Source organism: Triplophysa dalaica, chromosome 4, assembly GCF_015846415.1.
Source record: "Triplophysa dalaica isolate WHDGS20190420 chromosome 4, ASM1584641v1, whole genome shotgun sequence".
Lineage (NCBI taxonomy): Eukaryota > Metazoa > Chordata > Actinopteri > Cypriniformes > Nemacheilidae > Triplophysa > Triplophysa dalaica.
This window is the reverse complement of record NC_079545.1, coordinates 7354339-7366882: the sequence shown is the minus strand read 5'-3', so window position 1 is coordinate 7366882 and position 12544 is coordinate 7354339. Positions and strand designations below refer to the sequence as shown.

Genomic DNA, 12544 nt, shown 5'->3' with positions numbered 1-12544 from the left:
TTGCAATAAAAGTCAGCTGAGTGTACATCATTCCATTTAATACATGGCAGCTTACCAAATATTTTGAAAAAATATATTTTAAACAATAGTTTGGCTGTACAGCATGTTCAGAGAATATTGCAAAACTTGCACATGAACATATAGAAAACACAAGTACATAAATCCGATTGCTCAATTAGTTTAAAAGCACATACTGTATGTGCCAGAAGCTGACAGTACAATAATTAGCCATAGTGCACTGCAAAATGAGCAGCCAATAAACACATTTTTGCAGTTACTTGTTGTCAAATAAATTCAAAATAACAAAACTATACTTTTTATTGGCAGTTTTTATCAGACGGCTACAGTGTACTTTAAGGGTTGCATCGGTTTTATTTATTTGTATTGGTTTTATTAAATTAATTTCACTCAACTATGTTACAACTGTGTTGACTGAACACTTGGTAAATGAATCTGACAAGACACATATAAAGCAACTGAGGTATACAGAGTTTACAAAGTTGAAACATGCATTTCTGAGGAATGAAAAGGTTTAAAGAAAACTACTGATGTATTTTTGAGTAAACAAATTGATAGTGCAGTAAAAAAGTTGGAATGGTTCTGGTGCTGTGGAGTGGTACAATGTTACCTTCTGTTTGCGGGTGTTCCCAGGGCTGGTCGGGGTCGAGATAGGAGACTGCTTAGAGATGGGGGTAGAAAGCTGACTACTGGAGCCGGTTCCATTGGCTACAGAACAAGACAGAGGGAAAAAGGAATAGCAATAAAGTGCAAATGTAAAACGCAGGGATAGAACGAGAGCCACAAATAAGACAGATGGAAATAAAAGACAAATTGTGGGGTTAGATAGTGCATTAAACTAGTGTCCCCTCCTCTCGTGTGTAAATGAAAGGCTAATGCTTGTGTATAATCATGCTGTCAACTGTCGTCTAGCCAGCTGCGACCGAGTGTGTTTCATCTCTCCATGAATAGGCGTGGTTGCTACGATACACTTGAGCTGTGTTTACATGTGAGAGTTGTGTGATGCAGCATCATGGCCAGAGGGCACGGTCGGTACTAAAGGCTGTTTCGAGAAACTTTAAGGCCATACAAAAAAACCTATGGACAAGACGCCAGGACTTTAAACTGACCTAGGTAATGAATAGAAAAAAAAGAGAGCCGAAGCTCAGAAGAGAAGCCAAATGCTTGGACAAGCTATAGAGAGTTTGGATCAGGGGCTACAGATATAAAACTTGTCAAAAGGTTCTGATCTCAGTCTTTTCTAATTAAATGCAAGCTTGTCCAGATTATAGCTGTGTTTTTGCTCAGTCCTAAAAGCAAGGTTCCGTTTAAAACCAAAACGTTTTTTCCTCATCTGCTTATTAAAGGGAAATCCATTAAATGAACGTGTTACTGTAAATGCATGAAGGTTAATAATCAATTTAATCACACCCTGGTGTCACAAATAGTTTGACTTATTATGTGAGGTTATACTTTTGAAACATAATTTTAAATGTGACAGTTAGCCCAGTGCAATGTTTTGCAAAGTAAAACTTTACAATAGCATTCTGTTTGTTAACATTAGCAAATGGATTAGCTTACAAACTAACTTTGAGCAATATAATTTCACAGCATTTATTAAGCATAAGCAACAACATTTAGACGGAATGGAAAAAGCAAAAAACAGAAAACAAAAGAGGAGTGAACATTAAACAAAACAAGAGCCAAATTTGAAATGCACGGAAATGTTAATTTTCATTTATTTTAAAAGAAAGGCTAAGCAATAATCCTATAATTTACAAGCAGGACTTTAAAACAATAGGAAAAGATAAAATAAATAAAACAGATAAAAACACATTGAAAATATGAATCCAACCACCAGTGAGTGCACAGTGATACAGTAAACTGTAATAATTTAATACATACAAGAAATGTTAACATCTACAAATGATCTATTTCTTATAAAAAAAACGTATTTATGAAACAAACCCTTAGTTTTGATATGAGAGCCCATAAAATTTAAAATCAACGGTGTGTTAAGTCCATATTTATTGTATTTGTATGAAAAAACTGACAAAATAAAGCCATTTGATATGTCATTTAAGTTCCTGTTTCACTAGGAAATTTTTCCATGGAGAAAAGAAAATTGTGTTTGTTACGGGTTTTCAACTAAATCATTTAGGAAATTGGAAGTGCACCACAAGATGGCAGTCATAACATGATACCATTTGCTGTGGCGAGGTCAATGAGGACATATTATTGTTTTATTTCTATCACTGAAAATCTCATCACCACCCCAGCCACAGTCTCTCTGTCTCTTTCTCAGAAATAGATTTTTTTTCCTGTAATTTGTATGATAAATGTGTGAACGACCGTTTTGTGTATCATTCAATTAAACAATGAAACAGGTCTAATAGGATTGGATAATCAAGCAGAAATCTGCTTATGTTATTGTTTTATATTATTGCGCAGGCTGATGCAAAAACACACACAAACACTGGTGATTATGAGATTATGACAGAATAACACATTACAAATAAAAATGACAGGGTGTTAAAAAAAAACCTAAAAGAACAGAACATTGATAATCATGGATTTAACTGCATAAGCAAATATAAATGGATAACTGTGGACAAATCATTGTGCCAACACAATTTATTAATGGACAAAGTGGTTCAATGATACCGGCAAACAATCAGAGCACGCAAGGTTCAGTTTTGATATGGAATTGATGTGTAGTTAGTAAAGATTCATTATGGAGTTAAAGGTGTGTTAAGTTGGCATGAGTCACATAATTATTGGCTCACTGGAATCAGCTGGAGACTTGCAGCGTCGCACAGGGCCGGGGCTCTTAGTCGAGCCTCTGTGTCCTTTGGGGGTCTTCATCACCCGACATTCTACAGAAAGAGTAATACATAGAGAATAGTACAGTAAAAGATAGCCAGACATATGCAGTATGAAATGATTACGTAATAATTAAAATGTTTAGAATTTAGAACATTTCAATGACTATCAGTTTAAAGAAAAATCTAAGATAGTTTAAAGAATACGGTCCAGAACCATTAGCTTAAATCCCCCAGGAGAGGAAATGGCACAATCTACAATAGCTGAACATCATCTCTCATTAGACTTTTGGAATGGACAGTGGCAGCCTAACACGTGGATATTAAGTGCTGTCTGCAGTACATTTAACAAAGAGACATTACTGATGCTCAAAATATAAATCTCCTAATAGACACTAATTGAGTATTTAACATGAATTAGCAATCAAGACCTAATCCGTTATTCAGTAAATGCTTTGAATGCAGTTTTGATCACTTCAAATAGTCAGGGGAAATAATGGGCATCATTTAAATGTGTTATGTATTATTTATTGCCAAGTGTACTGTATTTTATCTGAGGACGGCCAATTATGCAGGTCATTTTTTCAATCACTTTAACGACTTCAATGAATCACATGCAGGCTACAATTCAAATGCAATTTCTAATCAATTATATATAATAGTGTTAGTTTTAGTTTGATGCTAATGCTGAACCAGGTTTTCACCAGGCGGACTTTTCTTTGTGTTTTTTGAAGACACACAAATACTGTACGTTGCTCCTAAGTGTGCCCCTAAACCTTGATTCACATAAGCTATTAACATGTAAATCATAAATTAAATAATGCCTTAATTGCATTTGAAAACCTCATAGTGAGATGTTAAATGAATAGCACCCTGTGGAATGCAACTTCCTCTTGCTCTCACTGTCAGAAAGACACATACAGAATGTTTGAGTCTTACTGAAAAAATACTGAATGGATTAAACTTAACTGCTTCATCAATCAGCATAGTAAATGCATGCACACAATAATGATTTATAATACATATTTATATGCCAGTTATATTAGATGTTGCATTACATTATATTAGAAATAACAGGTTATCACAAGATGGGTGACGCATGCTGCTTTTTCTGAATGTTCTAAACTCATTTAACTTGGTCATTTTCAAAGCACATTTAAAGAGAATTGCAATGGTCATAAGTCTACTTATTACTGTTTTTGCATGAAAATACATCACTTTGATGTCTTTCGAATAACAGAATTATATAAAGTAGTTATAAAGTCTCAATACACCTGTTTGCACCAACATGTGCTTTTTCTGTACAACAGTTAGAATCTCTAAAAATATTTTTTTAGAAGATTATTAACTGAATGATCACAAAAGTATTTCTAAAATTGCACATTTAAATGAAAAGTTTAAAATGAAACAGAAGGAGCTAAAGACAGTTTTACTTTTTATGTCCTCCGTAGCAATGTTGGATTTTGGGTAGGAAAGTACAGTCGTATTCTTTTTTTTAAACATGCAGATTTTAAACACATGAGATATTATTCGAAAATAATTTTCAATGAAAATAGTATGAATGTAATCATATTTTTATTTATAATTTTATTCGTTAAGCCTACCATTTTCATCCAGAGAGAAGTCATCCTGCGCGTAGCGAAATTTTTCTGGTCCACAGGCAATAAAAACATCATCGTCGCCAAAGAAATCTTGCAAGCAGGTCACCTACCAATTAAAAAAAGACATGATGAGGAAGACTTAAACAGAAGCATACAAAAATATAATCAATAATGATTAAATAGATGGATTTAAAGCAACAACATAAACAAACGTTACTGCACAATGTGTGCGTTCGTGGATTCCCCTTAACGTCCGGTACACATTCGCAAATAATAGAGTCTGTGGATTATTATCTCTATAACAAGCAAAAGAAACTGAGAAGAACGGTTACTTGGCTAAACTTGTCTCTCAAATATTTTTAATTTGGACTGCGATACCAAACTCAACAGCTAGATATCAATGTCCCATATGTTTTGTTTACCGTAAATGACAGAACTAATTGTTTATTTAATAAAGTTAACATACAACAAAATTCAACAAATATTTTATTTAATACAATTTTTATACGATAATAGATTTATATAAATGAATAATAACATAAATGAGATAAAATATAAATAGTTAAACACTGGACAGACTGATAAACAAACACAGACTTGAAGTCAACTGCAGACAGTCCAGGTGCGCATGTCCGATGAAACAGTCTTTAATAAATATTTCTTAAGTCAAGATTGCTGTTACTGTACTAAAATACTTTTATTTGATATCTTTAAAACATTTCTACGAGATGAAACAAAATATTTTGTGATGAAATCACAACTGCAAAAGGGGTCTACAGCATTATTAGCATGTAGGCATTTGAAGTGATATTCTAGGATTGCCGCTATGATAATCCTTTATAATAATACTGAGGATAATACTTAATAGTCTTTGCCAACAGCAGGTATTTTGTTTGCTATTTAATTCAACAGAAACACTTGTTTGACATAATTTAGCTGTATCTAAGTGATGCTCACTCACAGGCACATACAGTACACACAACAGGCATTCATACACAGAGAATGTATTACAGATCCTACAGCTGTTCATAAGCTTGAGACTTGAAAGTATTTTAAATGTTTTTAGAGTCTGCCATTCTGCATTCTCTGCTAAAATTGGGTCATCAAAAGCCAATAAGAGAGTCCCACCCCAGCCTATCATTTAACACGCACCCAGACACACACAGACAGTGATATATGACAAAGCAAATCTATACCGCCCTTGCTATAAACAGCTGGCCAGGGAGGTTGGGGGGATGTCTGCATAGTGGTTTGTGTGTGAGTGTGTCTGTGAAACATTGCTAAAAATGGAGAAGTGGGCCATTAACAACGACGACGGCCAGCTGTGTCCATCCACCCATTATTCTGACACCCAAAGTAGAACTGGGGCTGGTGGGGCTGACATGTTGATGCATCACCCTTTACTCATTCAATATCAAAACAAACCATAAAAAACCCTCACTAGGCTTTACAGCTACAGACCCCTAGTATCGCAAATACACATGCTTTATGACAATAAAGCATCGATGAGCTAAATGAGATGAAGCTTTACAATATATTCTTTGGTGTACAACATGTGGTATAACCTAATAATGGCGAAGCTTATATTCATAAATGATTTTTTTATATATATGTTACTATGTGTAATATGTAGTCATTCAAAACATATGCTTTGATGAAGGCTTATCTAGCTAAAATCTAGTATAACAAAAAGTCAGACTCTGTTTGTCAAAGAAAAATGCTGCAACATCTTGCTGTCCCTCCTACCATCCTTAATAGTAGTGATATTTACTTCACACTACTGGCTTTGACAATTATCCAAGCTGACATTCAAAGCGGTCAATCGGCCTGTCAATCATGTGTCAGTCCTGCCTTGTGCACCTGCTGCCCCCGTCCCCCTTTCTGTGTTGTGCTAAATAGATGGAAATTGGGATATCTCAAGAGGCAGGGCGACTAGAGTCACCCAAGACGCAGGGTGTGTGTGTGTGTGTGCGTGCATGTCTACACGTGTGCATAAAACTGATTAAAAAGTGGGCCATTAAAAATATCTCATGGGACAAATAACCTGTAAACTATACCCAGACACACCCAGTCCAACCGAAAATAGAAATCTGAAAACAAATCTCATTCCCAAATCTATTTGAAAAATCAATATTTCCTTGAGTCTCTAAAAACAGAGAATAACCTTAGGGTCATAAAAAGGCCAAAGGTCAACAATAGGAGTAGTCTGAAGAGCGTGACAAAACCAAGGAAACAATACTAGGGCACCGATTCTGACAGTTTCTCAGTATATCCAATCCTAGCCAGAATAAATCTAGAAGTGAATCCACAAAAGCATTCTGGGATTGCCTAATTTATGAGTAAAGTATCTATATACTTACTTATGAGTATAGTATCTATACAGCAATAATAAAGAGTACTGCCACCTGCTGGGAGAGTTACATTCTCTCACGCAAGCACGGTGCATACATGCTAGTAAGCTGTCGACTCTAGTCTTTCCTGTGTGTTCTTTGGTGTCCCCAGCCCAAAAAATATCTGAGAAAGATAAATAATATGGTCTTGGGAACAGGCAAGACTGCATCTTTTATGTCTTTATTGTTTTTGCATGCAGGTTTTGTATTTTTTGTGTCTAAATGCATCAATGCTGTAAGCAGCTCTGTGTAAACTGAGATTCAGGGTGTGAATGTGAGTGTGTACTGTATGTCTGCACGTCTGCCCTCATCTGTCACCTCATATCACCCTCATCGAGATGTTCCTGTAAACCAGTGTGACAGATCAATCTCTAAAGTCTACAGCGAAAAAGAGAGAACATGAAGCACTTGTGACTGTGTGCGTGTCTGTCTAAAAAGCCTGAAGTGGGAATTACTAAACATGAATAAGCAGTGAGTCTCTAACCATAAAGCGTTATATTGGCAGAAAGAACTGATGTCATTAAAGGAATAGTTAACACACAAAAAAATTATCCACAGTTTACTAACCCTCATGCCATCCTGGCGTTATACGATTTTCTTTCATCAGCCGGATAAAATTTCAATCATTTTGAAAAGTATACTGACTCTTTCTAGCTTTGTAAAAGAATGAAATTGTGACCACAAAGCACATAAACCCTTCTTAATGAACGATACATTTGGGAGTAAAAATTATAAATATTGTGATCATATTTAGCCAAGATTAGACACACTTTAAACATGTACTAATGAAAAAAACTACATGTGTAATCTATGCTGACTCTATTTATCTCAAAAGCGATTCCCATTGGTTCACGCATGTCTCCAATATTAAAATTCACTTTTGGGTGAAATGTTCCTTTAAAAACGGGTTTTTGCAGAGAAGTGACCTTAAATGCTTTGGCAATATGAATATACAAATTTGTTATGCCAAAGAAAGCACATGAAAACTGAAAGAAAAAGCAACAACTTAAAAGACATTCACATAAAACATTCTATTGTGCTCAATCATAATTAAACAGATGAATGAGAGAATAAAGCCACATTGTGTTCACATCACTTTGATGAGGTCAGTGACAAACCAATGTTGACTATCACATTCGGCCACATTCACATGTGGCTGTTTGTCGAGACAGTGGCTTAGTTCAAAGACATAGAAAACAAAAAAATGAACTTTTGCATGTTGCTTATTTTCTTGTTATTGAACCAGCGTTGCTTTTTGTTTTAAGAGGGACTTCATCATTTTATGCATCTAGGTAAATGGTAAAAAATGAAGGTTCGGTCATGTCACTTATACTAACTGGCTAATAGTTTTACAGTCAGCTGACAGACAGAAACAAATACTTGGGCCTTTTTAGTAATACATCATGCATAATAAATCATGTTTGCAATCTGATAAAAAAACACTTAATGCATATTGATATTAATGAATCAAGATTAGCTTTGCTTAGTTCTTTGCCTTTTGGGAGATTGTGCATGCAGATACAGTATGAGTGTGCATTCATAACCAACATAAACGGCATGTATTTCAAAATCAAGCTTAAAAAACAGCCATAATAAACAAGGTAAATACACAGTAATGTACAGTAGATAGGCTACTATGAATACTGAACATAAAAATAGCTAGAACTGTATCATTAAGACAAGATGTAATCTGATAGGCTGATGCAGTGTACGTATGTATGTAGTCCAGCAGAAACATGTTGGTGTAGTGTCGATAATCTATATAAATAAACCTTAGAGATTGGGGAAATATAATAAAATAATAATTATTAAAAATATTTAATATTTTCCCATAGGATCAGAAGCTTTTAGTGTAGTGCTTATGTGATTCTTGTCTGTGACAAGTATATCATTATTTTATACAAGAATCTCTTATATGTCCCTGAAGAGGATATTTTCAATTAGTTTTTATAGCTAAGTAGCCAAGCATATACACAAAATGAAACACTCTACACAACCATCCCTGCTTTGCCAGCTGCCATGACCACGTGACTCCTATTGTCAAATAACCCCTCCCAAACGCACCCGCAAAGGTCATACAGGTCACACAGGAGTCCATATATATGACGACTCACACACACCTCCAACACGCTGCCAATCTGCAACATGTCAATTATTAAAGTTTCCTTACTCATTGCTAGAAAGAACAGGCAGTGTTTATGGACACTACCTTAAGTCTGGTTAGCCTAAAAGGTGTGGGGTTACAAACAGCCTGAATATGACCATGCTCACGCATGAGTGGTCACACGGTGTGTGTGTGTTTGTGTGTGTGTGTGTGTGTGTGAGTGTGTGTGAAACCAGTTACAGCATTAACCAGAATTAATCAGAATCGATCATTTAACAATCCAGACATTCCTATGTGTTTATTCATTTTCTATAACTGTGCATTAACGCAGCAGTTCAAGGTTTGTTGATCACATTAGTTCAAAGTCATCAAGTTTAGAGATACTAAAAATAACATTTACTGTATTGTAGTACGAATGGTAATTTAATATCCATTGCGACGCTCTACTATTACAGATCCTTAGATACTCCAGTTAGCTAAAGACATCTAGAATATGTGTCTCAAAATATGTTATTGCTCCTTTTCTAGTCAATCTACTGCAAAGGCATTTAATTACGCAACCATCAATCTGATACCCAAGGAGGTTTTAATTTTCTTCATAAACAAAAAACAACAGAAGAAAAACTGGTATAGCACATATTTTAAATACACCCTACAGTAGATTGTTATAGTTCTGGAATTATGTTGATACCAAAGCTCTGCAATCTTTCTTATACTGTAGCATGAGCATTCACATTTCATGTCTTTTCATTCTTTTTCTCAGATCAATTTGTGGAGAGGTGGGGAGGATCAATTGGGTATGATTATGGTTGATTTAATCTTATTGATTTGTAAACAACTTTAATGCCAACTCTACAGCTACCAATGAAGTTTCCACAGGAATAGGAAATTCAGTTGCTGGAGTGTTAAAGAGATACTTCACCCAAACAGAAAACTCATCATTTACATCATTTACTCATCCTTAAGTTGTTCCAAAGCTGTATGCATTACTTTGCTCTAATGAATACAAAGACAGATATTTGGAAAAAAGTCAGCAACTGACATTTCTGGGACATTTTGACTACCATAAAATGAAAAATTAAATCTCTTTTTTTAAATTTTGAAGAATTGAGGAAAGCAAACAGTTCTAGGGCACCTTTGATTATACCATTTGCATTTTCCCTATTATGGTATTCAGTGAGTCCCAGAAATGTAAATTGCTAACATTTTCCAAATATTTATAGGATATTACATGTTTGGAACAACTTGAGGATTCATATTTTAATTTTTGGGTGAACTATGCCTTTAAGGTTTACTACTAGGACTACTAAATTGGTTGTGATATCATTGTTTAATTAAGATCTGGCTGTTAAAAAGTTACAAAGGTTGAATATTTTGAGGAAAGGTTTCTTAAATACCTTGTCAAATACCGAAGACATGTGTTGTGAAGCTAAGACAAAAGAACAGAATAATAATTTGTTCAGTAAATGGGTGGCGTGTCTCTGTGCATGCATTTAAACTGCTGTTCATTTTGTGAAAAAAAGGAGCGACAAAAGATAATTTCCCCCTTTCTTACTCTAAAATGTGGTTTCGCCTCCAGGAATCATGCTAATTAATGTCTGCCCTCTCATAAAAGGGAACAATTTAGGTGAAACTGTGGAAGCAGCCAGCCCAGTAACCCAGTAGCTGATTGTTTGTGTGTGTGTGTGTGTGTGTGTGTCTGTGTGTGTGTGTGTGTGTGTGTGTGTGCGCACGCACTTGTGTGTGTGTGTTCCAGTGTGTGTTTGTATGCCCGCTTTTATGCAAAGTACATGCCAAAAAAAAAATCAGACAGGAAAGGTGATAGACACACAGATAAGGGGAGGGTGAGAAAGACAAAAGACCTTACAGAAGACAAAGAGAACAAATGCATGAACTAGTTTATACAGAAGCATACAAGGAGGGAAATAGACAGTCCTCTCAAGTGGTTTAAGTGTGAGCGTAGGTCAAAGGATTTACATTTTCGGAAGAAAATGTGAGGGGTGCTGGACTATGCATAACAGCTCACCCTAATATGTGGTTACCAGGGTGTTGCAATTTGGTTGCTAAGGTTTTCTTGCTATATGTGGATGCAAGGTAGTAGTTACAGCATGTGGTTGTAAAACACACTTGTTTGCTAAAGTTATTTTGAACATACATGTACAGGAAATTGTATTTACTGTGGTATACTAAAGTATACACTCAATTATACTACAGTACTTTTCATGAGGGTGTAGTTTGATATAGGGAAACATAAGACCTACAGTACACACCACACACAATGCAGTGTAGACATCAACATGGCTGAAAATGGATTCCATCTGTTGTTGTCGCATTGCTCATGTGACGCCTATAGTGTAAACAAAGTGTAAAGGGGACGAGTAAATAGTGTTCTTAATTACTTTACTGCAGCTGTGATTGAGCAAATTGGCTCGATCTGGTTTCAGAATTCTGTTTACTATTCACAAAAACACCTGAAACTTGGCCGGTTTATCTTAACTTCATAGTCTAGTCGTACCGGGGGTAATGAATCCTCCGATCACATCACCAGTCACTGCACAAGGTTATATGTGCTACATATTATGACAAGGTTACATATGATGACGAAATCCTCATAGGTTATAGGTAGGGCTGTAAATAACCAGTCAGACTGCTTCTGATGAAAACCATTATGCAAGCACAAAACAGAGAAACACTCACACATACATCATTTTGAATTACTCAAAAATAAATAAAGACATTTTGTCTAAATACATCTGAAAGTACATGTCCTTTTCCTTTTGTGTTCCAGTTCAATCATTTCTGACAAACATGAAATGACAATGATAGAAATATGTTTAAGTAATGATGGGATTTGCCATTATATTAATTAAATGACAGATAGAGGAGTGTGCTGCTAACCACAATATAGTAAAGTTACAATATCGGGTGAAAGGTAAAGCCACCAAAAGAACCTATCAAAGGACATAGAGTATACAGAAAATGAATGTATCAGTCTGTACTCACTAATGACCTGCTAAATGATGTCTTTTGTTTGTTGGGTTTCTGGGGAGTGATGCCTGTTTAAGGTGATGCCAACATTATGACCTGTGACACTGTCCAGAGCTTCCTTTGACCAGTACCTCACAAACAATACATGAATGACACAGCATTTTTACACAACAGTACATTTTATGATCTGGTCGAAAGGATTTTACTTTAATTTTGTGCCATAATAACACCTTACCTAAAGCTTTTTGTGTGGCCAATAACTAGACAATCATTTAGGGGTATAGAGAAACTATTATGAAATATGGGAACTCCTAAAAAATATATATCTTGCCAAAACACACACTCCAACATCCTTGCCTATACATTTTAAGGAGCAATGTGGAGATTTTAGCGGCTTCTAGTGGTGAGGTTGAGAATTGCAACCAATGGCTCACTCCACCCCTCCCTTTCAAAGCATTATGACAAAGATGTCATTGAGTTCTTGTTTCTTTGCACATGTACATAATGCATTTACAAAACGTGCACTGTAAAGCAATTTGACTGTTTAGGTATACAAATTCCATGTGAGGGGATCCACAGTGTATGTAGATAGAAATAGCTCATTCAAAGGTAATAAAAACATAACGCTTCAGTATGTAAGGT

At 35.4% G+C, this 12544-nt stretch overlaps 1 protein-coding gene across 1 annotated transcript in view; it reads right to left on the bottom strand.

Moving 5' to 3' along the window:
• LOC130419020 (neuronal migration protein doublecortin-like) overlaps positions 1–12544 on the bottom strand; it is a 38324-nt gene that overhangs the window by 4215 nt on the left and 21565 nt on the right. Inside the window, exons 4-6 of the mRNA XM_056745360.1 lie at positions 4424–4526; positions 2784–2873; positions 629–726 (exon numbers count right to left, since the gene is read on the bottom strand). Coding sequence (XP_056601338.1) covers positions 629–726; positions 2784–2873; positions 4424–4526 — 291 coding nt within the window. The remainder of the gene's footprint in view (positions 1–628; positions 727–2783; positions 2874–4423; positions 4527–12544) is intronic.